Source organism: Desmodus rotundus, chromosome 5, assembly GCF_022682495.2.
Source record: "Desmodus rotundus isolate HL8 chromosome 5, HLdesRot8A.1, whole genome shotgun sequence".
In the NCBI taxonomy this organism is placed as follows: domain Eukaryota; kingdom Metazoa; phylum Chordata; class Mammalia; order Chiroptera; family Phyllostomidae; genus Desmodus; species Desmodus rotundus.
The window spans coordinates 105,597,326-105,616,827 of record NC_071391.1 but is presented as its reverse complement, the minus strand read 5'-3'; the positions used below and the strand labels follow the sequence as shown (position 1 = coordinate 105,616,827).

General features: G+C 41.0%; 1 protein-coding gene across 2 annotated transcripts in view; it reads left to right on the top strand.

Annotated features, from left to right (window-relative positions):
• The first annotated feature begins 5,638 nt into the window (after positions 1-5,638).
• Positions 5,639-19,502, top strand: part of SMYD1 (SET and MYND domain containing 1) — a 44,730-nt gene continuing 30,866 nt past the window's right edge. For both annotated transcript variants that reach the window (XM_024558597.4, XM_024558596.4), the window contains exon 1: positions 5,639-5,815. In XM_024558597.4, the coding sequence (XP_024414365.2) occupies positions 5,679-5,815 (137 nt within the window). In that variant the 5' untranslated portion in view covers positions 5,639-5,678. The remainder of the gene's footprint in view (positions 5,816-19,502) is intronic.

Sequence of the window (19,502 nt, the reverse complement as noted above, 5' to 3'; positions counted from 1 at the left end):
TGCTGCTGTGTCCTTGGGCCTGAAATAGTTTCCTCCAGTTTTGGTTCTCTCTCTCACTTCTTGTCTTTGTTGGCCCCTTCTTCTCTGTAGTCTTCCCTGGATACGTTTTCCTCTTTGCCTCTGATATCTCTCATTATCTTTATGCTCTTGTACAGTCCCCTCTAAATGGCCAGTGTCTTGAAGACAGGGGCTACATTTTATTCATCTTTTTATCAAGGCACTCACTGAGCACAGTGCTTAATACACGTGCTGATAATTGCATGTGGGATGAATGAATTTAGGAATTCTTGGGAGGAAAGCAATTGGTAGCTAAGACTTTCTTGGAGCCAAAGGAAGAAAGATGGAAGCAAGGACAATATTTTAGTAAGAACACAGAGACCAGAGAGAGTGTAAAGTTTTGTTAAGGATGTAATTATACAAATATAATGGACCATTGAGGAGGGAACCTGCCCCGGTCATCCTGGAACGTGAGTGCTAGATATGCACAGTACTTTTTCTTTGATCTTGTCACTCACAGTGATTTTGAAGTGAATGGATGAATCAGCCAGTGAATGCACTTGGAGCGGTGAGCTACTCCTGGCCTATTTAACACTGCCAGGCACTAAGCTGTTATTATTACAAAGCAGGGTTTGGCAAATATTTTCTGTAAAAGGCCAGATAGTAAATATTTTCATCTTTGTGGGCCATATGGTCTTTGTTGTAAGTATTCAGCTCTGCTGTTGTAATGTGAAAGAAGCCATAGAAAATATGTAAACAAGTGAGTATGGCTGTTCTCTAATAAAATTTTATTAATGGACATTGAATTTTGAATTTCATGTGTCACAAAGTGGTCTCTTGATTTTTCCCCCATAACCATTAAAGAGGTACAAAGCAAACTTAGTTAATGGGTGCTGGCCTAAATGCCCCACTCCAGGTACAAATGTAGTCACAACCAGTGATGAAGGGCAGTTCTTTTCCTAAATCAGCCCTTAGAAAGTATTTAAAACCTTGCAGCTCCCTTGATTTGTCACTAGATGGTGGTGCCTGCAGGGGTAGGAATCACAGTGGGTCTTTCATCAGAGGGGGTGACTGGAGTTTTTTCCAGAGTGTGATAGATCAGCTGCCGCCGCATTAATAGGCACACAAACAGTCCTGGTGATTCAAAACTTATCACAATCACTGTGGACTTCATTTATGTCTCTACCTTCACACTTATTTGTTCATATTCCTTGAATTACAACATATCCAACTGAAGAGAATGCAATCCCTCTCTCAAGGCCTCTGATATTATTTTTCCCACAGGTCAGGACAGTAATAATACAAATACAGGTTATGGTTAAAGATTTGGAAGCTTATTGTGAGAGGATACTTGAAGCCCGTGTCTAAGCCTGTGATGATGACTCTCTCCAAACAGCCCCATTCTTGGCCTTTTCATGTGACTTCCTTTTACCCCTGAGGGGCATGACCGGGGACGGGGTTACTCTTGCACATCCTGCAGCAGTTGCCTCGTACCTTCTTTAGGGTGTGGGAGTACTTGGTAGCCATCGTAATGTTCTTGGCTTGTACATGTGGGCTGAGATGGCAGGAACGTTTGGCTGAAATAGAGGTAGGTAGAACCATAGTGGTCATCCTTGTCTTCCCATTGTCTGAAATCTCCCAGGTCAGCCCTCTTTCCTGGACCAGGGGTCCGTTTGCTTGAGCTGTCTCATTTTCTCCCTTTCTCACTACCCTTCTTGATCCAGACACACAAAAGAAAGAGACTGGATGGCTATTAAAATCATTAACAATGGAAAAAGTTCCCATCTTCCTGGAGAGAAAAAGGGCTGAACAGAAACATTATGAAGGTCTGTGAAGCTCAAGTCTACAACACAAGGTCATGTCTATTCTGGCAACCTATTTTCATCTCTCAGGAAATGGAAATGAATCTACTTCTTGCCTACTTCAATATGACATTGAAGAAAGCACTCATGTTTTCCCTGAATCTTTTCTTTTCTGGTTAAACATCTTCAGTAGTGCAGTAAGAAATCCTTTCAAAACTCCAGATGTGATTTTCCTGCTGACCAAGAACAGCAATTCTCAATGGAGGCAAGTTGTACCACTTAGGGGGCATTTTAGAGATGTGGGGAGGGGGGCCCCGGGTCAGGTAGTTCAGTTGGTCAGAGCTTCCTCCTGATACACCAAGGTTGCAGGTTCAACTCTTGATCAAGGCATGTACAAGAATCAACCAATGAATGCAAAAATATATGGAATAACAAATTGATGTTTCCCTCTCTCTCCCTTCCTCTTTCCCTCTCTAAAATCAATATAATAAAGTAAAAATAAAAAATAATTAAAAGAAAATGCTACAAATGATATTACCATTAAAAAAATGTGAGAGAAACTTTTGTTTGTCACAATTATTGTGAGGTGCGACTGGAGGACTGTGGGGAGGGCCAGAGCCTCAAAGAAAGGTTTGGATTCCAGTGCGGGGGAAAACTGGAGCAGAGAGACAAAGAGGGAAAATGAACAAAAAACTTTCCATAGGATTTGTGTTGATATGCAACGTAGCAGGGCCCTGTGTCCCCTTTTCCATTACCAGCCAACATCCTGATGTCTAGTGCCAACACACTTTATCTTGATCGTGGGCAAAGATGCTAGATGTCTTGGGAAGCAAGAGACACTCTGATGTTGTAAAAAATCTTTGCTCATTCTGCACAACCTCAAAGATCCAGGTGCTCATTTCAGGTAGGTGAAAACCCTGTTTATAATGATCTGATCCTAGGATTTTATCTTATATTTAATTATAAAGTAGCTTTTGTAAAGTTTTAAAATACACAAAATTTTCTAGGAATGCACCGTCTTGTTAACTGAAGGAGGATTGTGTATTTTTTCGTTCAGAACTTGACTCGGAGTCATTCACCATTCAGAAAATCACCTCACACACAACTGTCACAGTGATTCTATTCAGGAGCAAACACCTCACTTTATGATGTTTTCTAGTGTAGCTGTAACCAAGCATATGAGCCCATTGATGTATTTAATTTACAATGAATGTATATTATTTTATTACAGGATAACTTTCATTATGTTTCTTCCTTATTAGGTTAGGTTAGTGTCTTCGTCCACTTGGGTGGCAATAACAAGATACCACAGATGGGTGGCTTATACGCAACAGACATTTATTTCTCACAGTTCTGGAAGCCTGACATCCTAGATCAGGGTGCCAGCATGGTCTGGTGAGGCCACTTTGGTAAAAGAGAGCGAGTTTCTTTGGAGCCTCTTTTCTAAGGCACTAATCCCTTTCAGGAGGGTTCCTCCCTCATTGTTTAAGCACCTTCCAAAGGCCTCACCTACTAGTCTTTGGGGGTGAGGATTTCAACATATGAATTCAGGAGTCCCAAATATTCAGACCATTTGAGTTAGTAATTTATGTTTTTCAGGTATGAGCTGGTAAATTTTATTATGTATGAATTTCATTTGGGAGTAGCAAAAGAGATGCTATATAATATTTACTACAATGAGAGATACATATGATAGTTTATGCACTAACTTCCTGCCACTGCTGTAACACATTATCACAAACTTAGTGGCTTAAAATAACACAAATTTGTTATCTTACAGTTGGTCGCTTCCTCCATCTTCCAAGACAGCAATACAGCATCTTCACATGTCTCTGTCTTTGGCACTTGAGCTTTCATTGCTACCTCCCCTTCTCTGACTCCCACATCCCTGCCTTCCTCTTATGTGGATTCTTGTGATTCCAAGGCCCACTTAGGATAACCTGCCTCTCTCAATATTTATAATTTAATCACATCTGCAAAGCCCTTTTTGCCTTATAAGGTAGATTATTCATAGATCTGGGGATCTGGACCTACACATCTTTGCGGGGCCATTATCCTGTCTACCACACTTTAATAATATAATATGTGTTCTGATAAGGTTGAGATTCACAGATATAACTAAAGCACTGGGCTTGATACTTTCTCTCTTTGTGTTTTTTACAAAAACTTTTATTGAATTTATTGGGGTGACATTGGTTAATATCTTTCTGTTCTTAGGGCAGTTGAGTATGTCCTTGACCTTGGCTTGGGTTGAACCTATTCTGGAGAACAGTGTTTAGAAAACAACCAAATCCTGCCAGGCTGAGGAAAGGCTCTGGTTTTTGCAGGGCCCTGAGTTGCCAGCTAATGTGGGTATATTCATTTAAAGCTAACCTGAATCGAAGAATTCCTTTTTAGCCTTTTTTTCCCCTTGGAAGCATTTGTTTTTTACTTTAAATGTCTTAAGTTGTTTTGCTTTCCTGGATACATCAGAAGTCCCTGAGATATTCTCTGGCTCCAGGGGCTATGTGTTCTGACCTATAAGTCAGGACATATGGTCTGTCAAAGGATTTTGGATCAGCTTGCAAGAGTCAAAGAAGTTTCAGAAGATGCAATTTGGTTGAATACACATTAGAATTTTTAGTGCATCTTGATAGTTTTAGGAAGATAATGTGACAAAATAAAATATCATTTAGTGAGTTCTTTATTAAGTACCAAGTGCTGTGCTATGTCCGTTATCCGCCTTCAACACTCGTGACAATCCAGAGAGAGAAATTATTTTCCTTGTCTCGCAGGTTCTATCTATCTCAAAGTCGTAGTAGTAGGTTCAGAATTCAAGTGCAGATCTGACTCAGAAGCTAGTGCTTGAGAATTACCACACTCACAGAAGTCCAGACAGAGGCAGGGTTCCCAGAAATAGATGCATCCCAGAAACTAAAAATATTACATGGGAGATACGCCATAGCTCTAGACCTGCAAGTGTCTTTCTTTTCAACCCAAGTGCGAGTTGGAATTTAGTTCACTGCAGATTTTAGAATTGTCTCTCCAGTGTCTTCACTGCTGGGTAAGAGGCACAGAGCGCATGGCTATTTTCCTAGCAGTAAGCACATGTTAGAGATTTGATAGAAAGGTAGAAATAAGGGTTTTTATTTTCAAGACTCGCCTCCTCTCAGATAGCCTGCACCCAGCGCACCTGCATTATCAGGGAATTCCCAGACTTGTATGCCCTGCAAGGGGTACTGTGGGAACCCCCAGTAATATTGGAGAAGAGGGATGCCAGTTGGAGCCTAAATAGTACTGTTAGGTGAATGCCAGAGGGGTGGCTCAGTGTCTGCCATCCACCTTTTGCTTTCTGAAAATAGTCCACCATGGGGCAGGGAACGGGAGGGTAAGGGGCCACCTCACTTGAGGAAGTGTAAGCCTGATGGATGAAGGGTCCCAGAGCAGCAGGCGTCACCTCTCCCCCTGGACCATTTCAGCTGTCTACTTTGGATTGACAGAGGCATCTGGATGCTAAAAATACCTTACTGAACAAGTGCTCCCTATTCCAACTAAAGCTGAACATGACAGCCATCCAAGACTGAGCTTTTTCTTGCAAAGGAACTTTTTAAGTTTGCATACTCAGTCCCAGAGCCCTGCAAGCCCATGGTCATTCTCGGCTCTATCAGCTTTGCTGGCTGATAAATGGGACCCTTCCCATATCACTGGCCTCTTGTGTGCCCCATCTCTGCCTCCAGGAAAAGTGGCAGAGGGGGAGGTGAGGGCCCAGTGACCAGAGGGGGTGGGGAAGGGGAGGTGGCTTGTCCATTTATAGGCTTGCTCTTTGGGGTGCTGAAGGTGCTAAAATAGCAGCAAGGGCTCAGCGTGGAATATCTGCGGGGCTGCCTGAAAGACTGTGAGATGACAATAGGGAAAATGGAGAACGTGGAGGTCTTCACTTCTGAAGGCAAAGGCAGGGGACTGAAGGCCGCTAAAGAGTTCTGGGCCGCGGATGTCATCTTTGCTGAGAGGGCTTATTCTGCAGTGGTTTTTGACAGGTATGAACTGTGGGGAGTTGCCTTATTTTCTCTAGTCGGTTTGGCTGGTGCCAAACTCCAAAACACTTTGCTTTTAAAAATCATCAGGAAAGGGATAAAATTCATGGGATCATTTTGAAGAAAATGTCATTTCCACCACCTGTTTTCTGACATAACTTTTTTTGCAAAGACTCATTCATTGCCAGTGTGATTTGCTCTGAGCCCTAGGAGGGCTGTAAAAGTGAGCAGTGGCTTTGTGGCACTTTCTCACAACACCAGTGGACTTGGTTGAGGGGTGTGCTGGGTGTGCTGAGGGTGGAGGGAGAGGAGTAGGAAGGTGGGTGTGGTGCTGTAGGAAATGCTTTCTTACCGAAGGGTCCTACTGGAGACCTTTGAAAAGGAATTGTAAGCACACAAGTAACACTGGGAGGCATTTACCTTTGAAAAATTAGAATATCACTAACAAGCTGGAATCCCTTTTTACCTTTTTCACCCTATTCCCAGTCCCCTCTATCTTTCCTCAGAGTTAATCCCTGTTATAATTTTAACGTGTTACCTTTTCAAATGTTCTTGTACTATTACATACATCTGCACTTATCAAAATATACAGCTATAGTTTGTCTATTAATTAATTAATTATTTTTTAATCCTCCCCTGAGAATGTTTATTGACTTTAAGAGGTGGGGCAGGGGGTGGGGGGAGAGAGAGAGAGAGAGAGAGAGAGAGAGAGAGAGAGAGAGAGAGAGAACATTGATCGGTTGTCTTTTGTATGCTCCCTGACTGAGATCGAATCTGCAACCTAGGTACGTGCCCTGACCAGGGATTGAACTGCAACCGTTTTGTGTACAGGATGATGCTCCACCCAACTGAGCTACCCGGCCAGGGCTATTATTATTATTATTATTATTATTATTTTTTTTTTACAGAAATGGTATCATTCTTCAGATATCATTCTAAAGCTTGCTCTTTTCACTAAGCATGTTTTGATATTCTTATGGGAACTATAAGTCTATAGACACTTCTTTTAAATCCTGAAAGATCTATTTCTTTTATCCACATGTTGATGTATCTATGTTGACTCAGATGCTATCTGGCTCACCAATTTCACTGCTGTAGAAATCCCACCCTATAAACTTTATCCATTCCCCTATTGAAAGACACTTGTGGTTTCCAATTTCTCATAAAAACTAACTTTTTTATAATTGAAATCCTTGACTGTCTACTTGTACACATGTGACAATTCTCAGGATATGTGGCTAGAAGAGGAATCGCTGTGCCATTGGGTGTGCTGTTTTCAGGTTTAATAGACCCTTCAAAGTGGCTCTATTAAATTTATGTTCCCATTTCCCACCACCCTGTCCATACTTGACTACCATACTTTTTAAGAGTCTCATGCTCTACCGGGTGACACTTTATTTTTAAAGTTCTACTAAATCTTTATTTAAAAAAAAACTACATTGCAATTAAACTTGACAAAATTCTCTGAGCCCAAAGTTGGGGTGACCCCCTGAGCCTTATGTGGTGTGAATCGTGATGGTGTCTGGTAATCTAGGCTTTGTGGTTTGCTCACTGCACTGACCATCTGAGAGTGGGCACTGCTTTAAGAGATAATTTGATTATGAAGAGATTCTCCTTTCTTCCCACCTACCAAGACCTTCAGGGGAAAGGCAGTGAATGGGGCATGTGGCTGATTACCATTTGAAGAATATAAGGGGGCTTAGGTGACAGTCACAGCTCTTCAGAGAAAGCTTGTCCTGCTTCATTAATTTGTGTGTGTGTGTTGGGGTGGAGGTAAGTGCAGTTAAGGAGTGAGTTGGATTCAGAATTAAGATATACAAATCTAGAAACACAAAAACTCTGAGCACTGATCATAGTGCTGCCATTTTGCCTTGTATAGAACACCTTCATTGGTATCTCCAATTTCCCAAAGGAAATATAGCCAATCGGTTTCCCTTTCAAGAATGTTTGGAGTTGAGTAAAAGTAAAACTTAGGAAGAAAGCAGATACCTTCACATGGAGATAACTACTCTCAACATTGTTGTGTATTTCCTTTCAGTTTGTTTTAAAACAGAGGTTTCGTTTGTTTTTACTTCACAACTGGAATCTTGTTTCACAAAATATTATTTTTTCCACATAATAATTTAATTATCTTTTGTATTATATACACTCCTCATAAATATAGTATTTAATGGCTGCATACTATCCTACCATTCCTTTATGGCTGGACATTTATGTTGTTTACATGTTTTTGTTACTGTACATAACTTATCATTCATTTGAAGTAATAACTACAAAAACAACCTTAGTGTACATTACAGATAAACTGCTACATAAAATACTGTTATTATAAGGGTAATAAAAATTAGAATGATTAGGGTAAATGATCTTTAAAATGATTTAAAAAATCTGTCCATCCCATCTTCCCTCTCATTTTAGGCTCCAGGTGAGACTCTGCCCCTGTAGATGAGAACCCTGACTGAGGAGGTAGGACTGAGTCACCCACAAAGGTCCTTCTATAAAAGAGCATGCTCTAATCCATGTGGTACCCTAAAAATAAAAGGCCAAAGTGAGAGGCAACAAGCATTTATTTGAGATCAAAAAAAAAAGGAAGAAAAGAATACAATTTGGGACACACTGATTCATGCAAAAGCCCGGACAGTGTTCCGATTAGGGGACAAAGCAGTGGGTATTTATGACAAAGGGAAGGGGACAGTTACGTCAATAGAAGGAGGTCATTGCTATTGGTGCAGATAAGGTAACATAGTGACACTAATTCTAAAGAATGTTTTTAATTTTCAGTTTGGTAGTCATATCTGTTTTCTTGCCATCTTTGCAAACGGTTCTTTGGGATATGTTGTTGCTATAGCCCCAGTGCAAATGTTAGGTCACCCTGTTTCCAAAGGTTTGAGGCTGAAGGCGTGCAAGGCAGCTTCCCTGGGAAGGCAGCTCCAACTCCATTTCAGAGTGGCTCCGTTTGTATTATTTTGTACATGTTATTGCAGGCTGGGCTATTTAGTTCATCTTATGAGAAATAGAATGAGAAGATAAATGGTTTTAGTCTAAAGAGTTGAAGGACTTCAGCAAGGAGATTAAATCTTTATCTTTTTTCTTCTTGGTCTTGGAAGGACTCTTCTAGCCTTTTGAAGTAGAACCTCCATCTTTCCCAAACTGTAAAATCAATTGGTTGGTTAACTCAATTGACCCACAGACAAAGACCCAGGGGGCACAATTTTCACAGTATGAATTAAATCGCACCACCACCATCACCATTATTGTCATTCTCTGCAGACAATACCCACAACCAATAGATACATGGCCAAACTGGAATAGATTCACTGACCAGGTGAAGGAATTTGCAGCATGTTTTACAGTAACATCAGAGAACTGCTCCTAGTAACCATCTACAAATAATGACTGTCATTTTAAGAAAGAGGGTTCCCCTCCATTTTTTTAATTTACAAAAGGGTGAGTGAGAACTAGGCATCTCAAGTATAAGTTACAGTGTCATATATCAGGTGAAAATGGGGGTGGGAGGGTGGGGGGAAATGCTAGTCAGAGTTCAAACCATTTAAGAATTAAGTAGACCCTGGAGCCCTGGCTGGTGTGGCTCAGTGAATTGACTGCTGGCCTGCAAACCGAAAGGTCGCCAGTTCGATTCCCAGTCAGGGCACATACCTGGGTTGTGGGCCAGGTCCCCAGTTGGGGGCTTGTGAGAGGTAACCTATTGATATGTCTCTCACATGTCAATGTTTCTCTTCCTCTGTTTCTCCCTTACTTCCCCTCTCTCTAAAAATAAATAAATAAAATCTTTAAAAAAAAAAAGAATTAAGAGGACCCTGGGCACCCTTACCTTTAAATGAATCAGCTCACAGTAAGTCAAAATGTAGTTTCTGCTTATCGCTCCTGAAAGGATTTTTACAACTTTGCTTTTAATATTGTTATTAATTTCCATTTTTCACTTTTTGCTTTTGCCTTAAACTTGTTTTTGGAACCATTGAAAGATATCAGTCCTAAACTTTTTCCCTGGGCTACCTACAAGCTTTTAGCACCTTGGCACTGAGCCTCTATTGTCTAGTGACTAGAACGAGTCTGTCTGCGCTCTCTGGAGATAGAAATGGCTATATCCAAGGTTGTGCATTTCCTCATGACAACTGGCAAAGATGACGTATGCAGAGAGTCAGACAACAGAGAGGAACTGGGTCACATGACTCTTAAGATTTCTTCCAGCCTGAGATGCTATATGTTGCATGATCTCTTCTATGTGCAAAGGATTTCAGTGCAGCGAGAGGAGTGCTAGGCTAAAATAGGAATGGAGCTTGTTCTGATTATACTATTTTATTTTAGCATTAAATATGAAATGGCATAGGAATGGTGTCTGTGAGCTGTTCTAGAGGCCAAAAATACTATTTGATTACTCTTTTTAACAGTCCCAGATGCCTTGAATTTTGAGGGTATCTAGCCTGTATGTTCCTAATCTGGGTCCATGGATCCTTAGCTACAGAACCACCTATAACTGGAAGATCAAAGTTTTATGTAGATATGCATGCATGCTTTTTATTTTTGTGCAAAAAGTCCATAGGTTTCATCATGCTCATTTTTAATTTTATTTTATCCTCACCTGAGGACATTTTTTTCATTGCTTTCAGAGAGAGAGAGAGGAAGGGGCATGAGGAGAGAGAGAGAGAGAGAGAGAGAGGTGCGGGGGAGAAACACTGATGTGAGAAAAATCATCTGGTTGCCTTCTCATATTAGCTCAGACCAGGAATCAAGCCTGCGACCTGGGTATATGCTCTGACTGGGAATCAAACCCATGACCATTTGGTCCATGGGATGACGTTCCAACCAACTGAGGCACACCAGCCAGGGCACTTGCATCACCTTCAAAACCATTTTTAACCCAGAAGAAGGTTGGGACCCATTGAATTTATTCAATCTTTTCTTACAGATGGGGAAACTGAGGCTTAGTGAGGTGAAGGGCCTTCCCCAGGCCACATAGGGGTGAGTCATAAGGCAGGACTGAGCCTTCTGGGATCTTGTCAGGCATCACTACTCATCCCCCACAAGTGGACCCAGAGCTGCCTACTTACATTTCTTTTGTTCTTGTTAGTCCAATTAATATTTAATCTTAATAAAAGAAAGGGCACCTCTCCATCAATTTCAGAAGAATCATAATCTGGTTCTGGGTACTGAGAATGATTAGCTCCAGAAACTCATAGGTAAAAAACAGGAATATATATGTGATTACATAGCAAAAAATGTGCTTATAATAACAAATCAATGTATTGGTTTCCTGCTGCTGCTTTAAAAATAACCACAAATTTTAGTGGCTTAAACAACAAATTTTATTACCTTAGACTTTTGGAGGTCAGAGAACTAAAATGGGGCCACAAGACTAGATTTCCTTGACTTTTCTAGCTTCTACAGGCTACCTGCTGTGGTATTGTGATTTATGTAAAATATATATATAATCATGTGTTACATGAAGTTGGGGGGTTTAGGAGGACAGATTTATGGGACTAAGACCTTAATCTGTGGGAGTTGATGCCATCTCTAGGCAGATGGCAAAAGAACTGAGTTGAACTGTAAGATGCCCAGCTGGTGTCAGAGAATTGTTTGGATGATGTAAGAGACCACTCCCACACACAATGCAATGAAAAAGCAGAATTGGACCTGCATTCCTGGGCTCTGTCTTCAAAGTCAGCTGGCTTCTCCTGCTCTGAGCTCCTGCCCTCTTCTTATAAGGACCCTTGTGATTACATTAGGCCCTTCTGATGATTCAAGACTATCTCCCCATCTCGAGGATCTTAATCTTAATCACATCTTCAAAGTTCCTTTTGCCACAAGGTAACATATCACAGTTTCTGGGGATTAGGACCCAGACATTTTGGGAAGGGCTATTCATCCTACCACAGTCAATGATATTGATTTCCTGTTAATCCAATTTATCACAAAAGATGTTACCAAAAAAAGCAAAGAAGGAGCAAGAACAGTGAATTTTTAAAACAATTCTTTAGAAAAATTAACCAGCTACTGAATGATTCTGTTTAAGGAGTTGAAAATGCCCAGGAGATTATGTAAATGTGTACATTTGTAGAGAAAAACAAACATGAGAACATGAAGAAAAGGAGAGTACTTTAAAAGAAAGTCCTGTTAGCAGGCTTTTTCTGAAAATCAAAGTTAGGAGCTTTGTCAGGGCCAGTGAAGACAGCTGGGCTTTTCGCCAGTGTAACTCTATGTGGGCCTGTGGGCACAGCGGGATTCGCCCTGGCATATGCACAAACACTCGTGCGGCCTTTCACCTGGAAACAGCTGGCGGGTGGGTGGTAGGGACAAATGATGCTGTAAACGGAAATAATTTAATAAAGGATTAGAGAAATTCCTGAACAGTTAATTCAGACAATGGATGAATAACTGTTAAAGTATTCAGGTTATAGCATTAAATGTTTGTGCCTGATACTGAGGACAGCCACAGTAGATTTAGAACTATGCCCTTAATTTGGCACTTGTAGCTGTGAAGGTAAGAAATGTTGATATGTCACATGAACTGTTATGAGCCACTGAATTTTACTAAATAATCCTGAAATGCAGAAGTTTGGGAATAATTTCTTTTAAATGTAGATTAGATCAAATGTCAGCTTGCCCCCATAACATTGTCATCCTCACTCAGTTGCATCTGAAGATGTGTTTTAAGCATGAGAATTGGGGTTTGGTTGCAGCTAGAGTGTGGAAAATGCATACAGGTTTGAGTGCATTGTATGAACCTAGTCATGAGTTGTGGCAGAGAAAACCTTAAGAATTGCTATTTTAATAAAAGAGATTAAAAAAAAAAGATTTTATTTATTTATTTTAGACAGAGGGGAAGGGAGGGAGAAAGAGAGGGAGAGAAACATCAATGTGTGGTTGCCTCTCATGCATACCCTACTGGGGACCTGGCCTGGACTGTAACCCAGGCATGTGCCCTGACTGGGAATTGAACTGGTGACCCTTAGGTTTGCAGGCTGGCTGGCACTCAGTTCACTGAGCTACACCAGCCAGGGCAGGGAGTTTGAAATAAATAGGCAAACTTTTCAGAACTAGGACAAATAACACTAAATTTATATAGAACCACAAAAGACCCTGAATAATCAAAAGAATCTTGAGGAAAAAAACCTCCAAAGTTGGAAATATCATGCTTCCTGATTTCAAACTATACTACAAGGCATAATGACAAAAAACAAGCCAAAAATATACAATAGTGAAATGATAGAGTTTTCAGTCAGTTGAAAAAACTGGTCAGATACATGTGAAAAAAATAAAACTAGACCACTTTCTTATACCATACACAAGAATAAACTCAAAATGAATTAAAGACTTAAGTGTAAGACCTGAAAACATAAAACTTCTGAAAGAAAACATAGGCAGTAAACTCTCTGACATTGCTCTTAGTAATATTTTTTTGGATATTTCTCCTTGGTCAAGGGAAACAAAAGCAAAAATGAACAAATGGGACTACACCAAACTAAAAAGCTTCTATACAACAAAGGAAACCATCAACAAAACAAAAAGATAATTTACTGAGTGAAAGAAGATATTCACCAATGATACATCTGATAAGGGTTAGTATTCAAGCTACATAATGAATTTATATGACTTAACACCCCCAAAATGAACAATTCAAATAAAAAATGGGCAAAGGACTTGAATAGGCATACAGATGGCCAATAGACATATGAAAAGATGCTCAACATCACTAATCATCAGAGAATTGCAAATTAAAACCACAGTTCGATATTACCACATACCTCTCAGAATGGCTACCATCAAGAAATCAGCAAAGAACAAGCGCTGGCAAGGATGTGGAGAAAAGGGAACTCTAGCGCATTGTTGGTGGGATTGTAAATTGGTGCAGCCACCATGGAAAACAGTATGGAGTTCCTCACAAAATTAAAAATAGAACTATTATATGACCCAGCAATTCCACTTTTGGGTATTTATCTGAAGAAATCCAAAGCACTAGTTGTAAAAGACACATGCACCCCTATGTTTTTACAGCATTATTTATAATAGTCAAGATATGGAAGCAACCTAGGTGTTCACTGATGGATGAATGGATAAAGAAGATGTGGTACATACAGTGGAATATTACTCGGTAATAAGAAAGAATGAATCTTGCTATTTGTGACAGCTTGGCTGGGCCTAGAGGGCGTTATGCTAAGTGCAATATTCAGGCAGAGAAAGACAAATACCATAAGATTTCGCTTACATGTGGAATCTAAGAAAAACCCCAACAAAACAAAATAAATCAACAAAAAACAGAAACAACTCACAGATAGAAAACATTTTGATGGTTGCCAGATGGTAGGGGGGTTGTGGGGTTGGGAGAAAAAGGGAAGGGGATTCAGAAATACAAATTTCCAGTTATAAAACAGTCATGGGGATGTAAAGTGCAGCATGGAGAATACAGTTAATATTGTAATAACTGTGTATGCTGTCAGAATGTAGTCAATAATATTGTAATAATTGTGTATGCTGTCGGATGGGTACTAGACTCATCAGGGTGACCACTTCATAAGTTATATAAATGTCTAATCACTATGCTGCACACCTGAACCCACATAATATTGTATATAAATTATAACTGAAAAATTTAAAAAATGTTTTAAAAGTGGTACATATATACAATGGACTATTACTCAGTCATAAAAAAAATGAAATCTTACCATTTGTGACAGCATGGGTGGACCTGGAGTGTGTTATGCTCAGTGAAATAAGTCATACACAGAAAGACATACCATATGATTTCACTTTTGTGGGATCTAAAAAACAAAATAAATCAGTGGACAAAGCAGAAACAAACTCATAGATACAGAGAACAAACTGCTGGTTGGTTGCCAGATGGGAGTGAGTCCGGGGGGCTGGATGACGAAGGTGAAGGGATCAAACTGGCAGTTACAAAACAGTCGCAGGGATGTGAGGCACAGCATAGGGATTGGAGTCAATAATCTCGTAACAACTATGTGTGGTGTCAGGTGGTACTGGTTGTATCCGGAGGATCACCAAGTAAATTAAATAAATGTCTAACAACTGTGTTGTGCCCCTGAAACCATAATGTTGATTTTTCAACTGCAACTGAAACATAATCATTTTATTTTATTTTTTTAAATAGAAATAAAACATTTGCCAACCTTCGTTCCAGACATACTTTTTACTGGGTCCATAGTGTTTGTTTAAGTGGCTAAATAAATAAAGAAAGAAATGGCCATCTCTACATTGATGTAAGGGAACAGTACCACCAAACTTCTTGTGCTCTAGTATAATAATAGTACAAATAAGAAGCCATCAATGCCCCTCAAGGGTTACATGAGCCATTTAAAAATGATATTAGGTAGTTGCTATGGGGAAAAGAAACCAACCCCGATCGTATTTCTCCTCTCTGTAAAAGCCTTCAATGGCTTCCATTTTCATGCAGAATAAGGAAGTGCTTCTGAGAGCTGCATTCCAGGTTCCCCATTGTCTAGTCATCTTTCTAACATTATTTGTCAATATGGTGCATCCTGCGATCTCATCAAATAGCTACTCTTGTCTCCTATACATGCCTGCTCTCCCCCACATGGAAGCCTTTGACTAATTCCAGGGGATCTCCAAGGAAGAACTTGACATTCTCTGGGCACGAACTCAGTCCAGCTTCAGAGGAGCAGAACAATGTCTCTTCCCCTCCTGGGTGATTACCTTCCCAGATTCCTCGCCTCCTCCTCTTCAGTGGGAGTCAGGTCTTCTTCCCTGATCCATGCACTCCTGGGTGGCATGTCTCGCCTTGCTTACCTGTGTTTAAGTCCCAGCCCAGCTTGGAGACTGCTCAAAGGCAAGGTTTGTGTCTTGTTTATCTTGAAGGCCCTCCATCAACAAGCTAGATGCACCACATAACAGGTACCCAGTACATACTTGTGAAAGGAAGGAAGAGTGGAAGGAAAAAGAAAGGAAGGAGAGAAGGAATTCAAAATATTGTGAAGTTCTCTGGGTACTTGAAGGATGGGGTGTTCTTTAAGACATGCCCCCTAGCCCTGACTGGGTGGCTCAGCTGGTCGGAGTGTCACCCTGCACACCAAAATGTTGCGGGTTTGACTCCCATTTAGTGCATATATCTAGGTTGTGGGTTCCACCCATGGTAGGGGTGCATATGGAAGGCAACAGAGTTTCTCTCTCACATCGAGTTTCTCTCTTTATTTCTCTCCCTTCCTCTCCCTTTAAAATCAATACATATATCCTCAGGTGAGGTTTAAAAAATTTAGGAAAAAAAAAATTCCCCCTTGAATTTTCAGGGAAGGTTTCCTGGCTGGCTGAGAGCTTTTAAGCAGCCCAGAAAGCTAGAACTGTTGGTCCAGTTTTCTCTGGCTGGAGGTCTTGTCTGATCTGCAGGCACCCTTTCTTTCTGTTTATCTGTCCAGTAATTGGTTATTTCCATAACAAGGAGCTGAGCAGCAGCTGCCCTCCATCCCTCTTGACTCTGACAGGTGACATAACCCAGCGCCTGCAGAGCAAAGAGTGAGTGGGGACCCATTGGCTGGGGCAAGGCACACTCAGGGCTGCAGGCAAACCAGGTGGGCTTGGTGGCTTCCTTTGCCCTCTGTGCTGGGAGCAGCGTCAGGCCTCAGAAAGCCCTATGAGAATAACATCTGTGAGGATACTGATCATCACTACTCTAAAGGTTGTTGTGAAGGTTTAACAAAAAAATTGCTAAAAAACATCTTTGCAAAGTGTTGTATAGATGAGACTCTTGTGCGGACTGGCAAAATGAGAGTAGGAGAGAGACTTGATGAAGATCAGCCAGCTAAGCTGTCTGGGTGAAGCACTCTTTCTCCTGGAATCCAAAAAGTGGTTTTATGACTTCATGTCTTTTGGATTATCTTTCTCATGTGGGAAATAAAGAAAGGGATATATTTCTGGTGAAGAAGCACCCTTTTTCCCCTATGGGGATTCTCTTCTAGCCTAGAGGAATGTTTTCCTCTCTGACGGCTGCCTGAGAAACAGTGGAGGCTGGAGGAGAGCAGAAGCTCAGTAATCACGTGGCCCGGCATCCCCGTGTGACAGATGGATGGGTGGACCAGGCTGACGTCTACTGAGCACTCACCCTGCTCAGTATATATATATAAAATATATGTGTGTGTATATATATATATATACAATATTATATATATAGATTTGTCCTCACCTGAGGTAGAGCGAGAAGAAGGGAGAGAGGATTTAGAGAGAGAACAAGGGAAGAAAAGTGGGAGCAAAACATTGATGTGGGTGAGAAACATCGATTGGTGGCCTTTTGTACACGCCCTGACCAGGGACTGAACCTGCAACCTAGGCATGTGCTCGGACCAGGAATCAAACCCGTGACCCTTCTGTTTGTGGGATGATGACAACCAACTGAGCCACACTGGCTGGGGCAAGAGTGGTAGGATTTTAAAACTGTATGTGATTTTCTTCTTGCTTGAATTTTAAAAATAGTAAGTATGTTTCATTAAAAAGTAATAGCCATTACTTTTTAATAGTCAAGATCTAGGTGTTGCTATTCCCATTTTCACCTAAGGAAGCCAAGGCTCAGAGAGGTTAGAGTACATGCTTGAGGTCACACAGCCAGTAGATACTAGAATCAGGAATTGAACCCAGCTCTGACTGACACCAGGTCTGACTTTCCCTAATACCCATCCTGCCACCAATGGAAGGGGATGGAGACCAGAAGGACACACTGTTTTTTGAAACTTCCCACTCTTGCCTACCTGATACTTACCTGCATACCTCACCAGAAGGAGTAGGATTTCAGTTCTCTCTCATCTCTATATTCTTGCTACTCAAAGCTGTAGCATCAGCATCACCTGGAGCTTGTTAGAAAGGCAGACTCTCAGGCCCTCTCCCAGACCTATGAATTAGACCTTGGTGGTTAACAAGACCTCTGGTGGTGTGATGCCCACTAAAGTCTGAGAAGCCATCAAACCATCCCTATTCCTTCTTGTCAGTTAAGCCTTAATAGCAGGTGAGGTAATGGAGAGAAAGGTCAATCTCATTCTAAGGAGATCTAAATTAGGAGATTACTCACCAACATCTAAAACTTGACTCTAGGCCCTAGAAAAATTGTCGAATGGAATCTACAACAGGTGCGTGAGCCTGTAGACAATAGTTTGGCAGTTAACACTTGGAACCCACTAGAGTTCACCATGAGAAAAAGAACCATTCCAAATTGATTACATTTTCTTTCTTTGAAAAGTAATTAAAAGTTTATTATAGCAAAGTGATTATAAAGAATCTCATGAGTAAATATGAAGGTGAGTTATTACTGAACTGGTAAGTAGTTATATACGTGATTGTAAAGGTCTATCACCAAGTCTGGGGTGACGTTTAGATCGCATTACCTCAGGGCTTGTCTCCAGCCTCAAATGGGTTATTAGTGACTTTGAAGACAAGAGGAGCATTCCGCTGGAATTTCTTATGGACATAATTGTAGTTCATGGCAGATAGATTATTCTAATCAGGCCATGTTAGAAGGGATTTAAGTCAGTTCATGGGGGCCTGGAGACAAGTGCCAGGGCAGGTGTATTCTCTCCCTTTGTGCCAGGCTAGGAAAATTTGTCCTGATGAGACCCACAGGCAGTGTCAACGAAAGAGAGGGCAGTGCCAGAGGCCCATCCCCAGTGTAGGCAATAAAGGGGCATTGTCTGCACAGAATTTGAAAACAATAACAGGCGTGGTCTTCCAGCAGCAAGCCCGAGCCTTTCCCTTTTCCCCCTCTCCTTCCCCCACAGGCACTCCTCTGCTAAATTCTGAGCGACGGGAGCAGCAGCTCGTCCCAGGCTGACCCCCTGATCCTATCTCCAAGGCCCCCTGTTCTCTGACTCTCCAGTGAGCTGACAGCAGTCTGACTATGGCTCACTTTTTCCCATGATGTTTCTATAGAGTCAAAGCAGCTCTTCCTAGACTCTCTCCTGTTGCTTCTTGCATCCTAACTAAGCCCTTCCTTGTTTCACTGTTCCCCGCTTTAATAAACGTCCTCTCAAAATCACCTGGACTCATACTGTGAAATCTTTTCTGCATGAAGTCAAGAACCCACATACACTTACAGACTGGCCTGAGGCAGACCTGCTCCAGGCCAGTAACAACCTTAACACACACACACACACACACACACACAACTGGTAAAAGTCCATTTTTTCTCTCTTTCTCTTTTTTTTAAATCACCATGCACAAGCACTTCTAAACAATGTCAGGGATAAAATACTCTTCCTTGAAAAAAAATCTATGTTAGTCTAAGTTCTAAATGATTGCTGTTGAGTAGACTTCAAATTAGCACATTTAAAAATTACTTATTCTTGAGAAAACATTGTATTCTGCCTGGAAGTTAATTCGGAGGACTCTCAGTTGGAGAGCCATCCCCTACCACTGGTGCGCTTGGCTGCAGGTGTTCGCTCTGTGGTAGGTTTATAAGGTCCAGGGTTGTTCAAGCTTTTGTTGACCACAGTAAAGTCTCCAGTCCCTGAGACAATACATCTCCCTGCAGTTTAAATAGGTTAGAAGTAAGCAGTGATTGTAAAACATAAAGAAGCAGAACTTCTATTATTCTAGGTGACCATTTGGAGTTTTTATTTGGGTTTAAAATTTTAAACAGTGAAATAGTGTAAGAACTGTGAAGTGCAATACATTTACACATCAACTACGTATGTGAATATGAATATATGTGTATGAATAA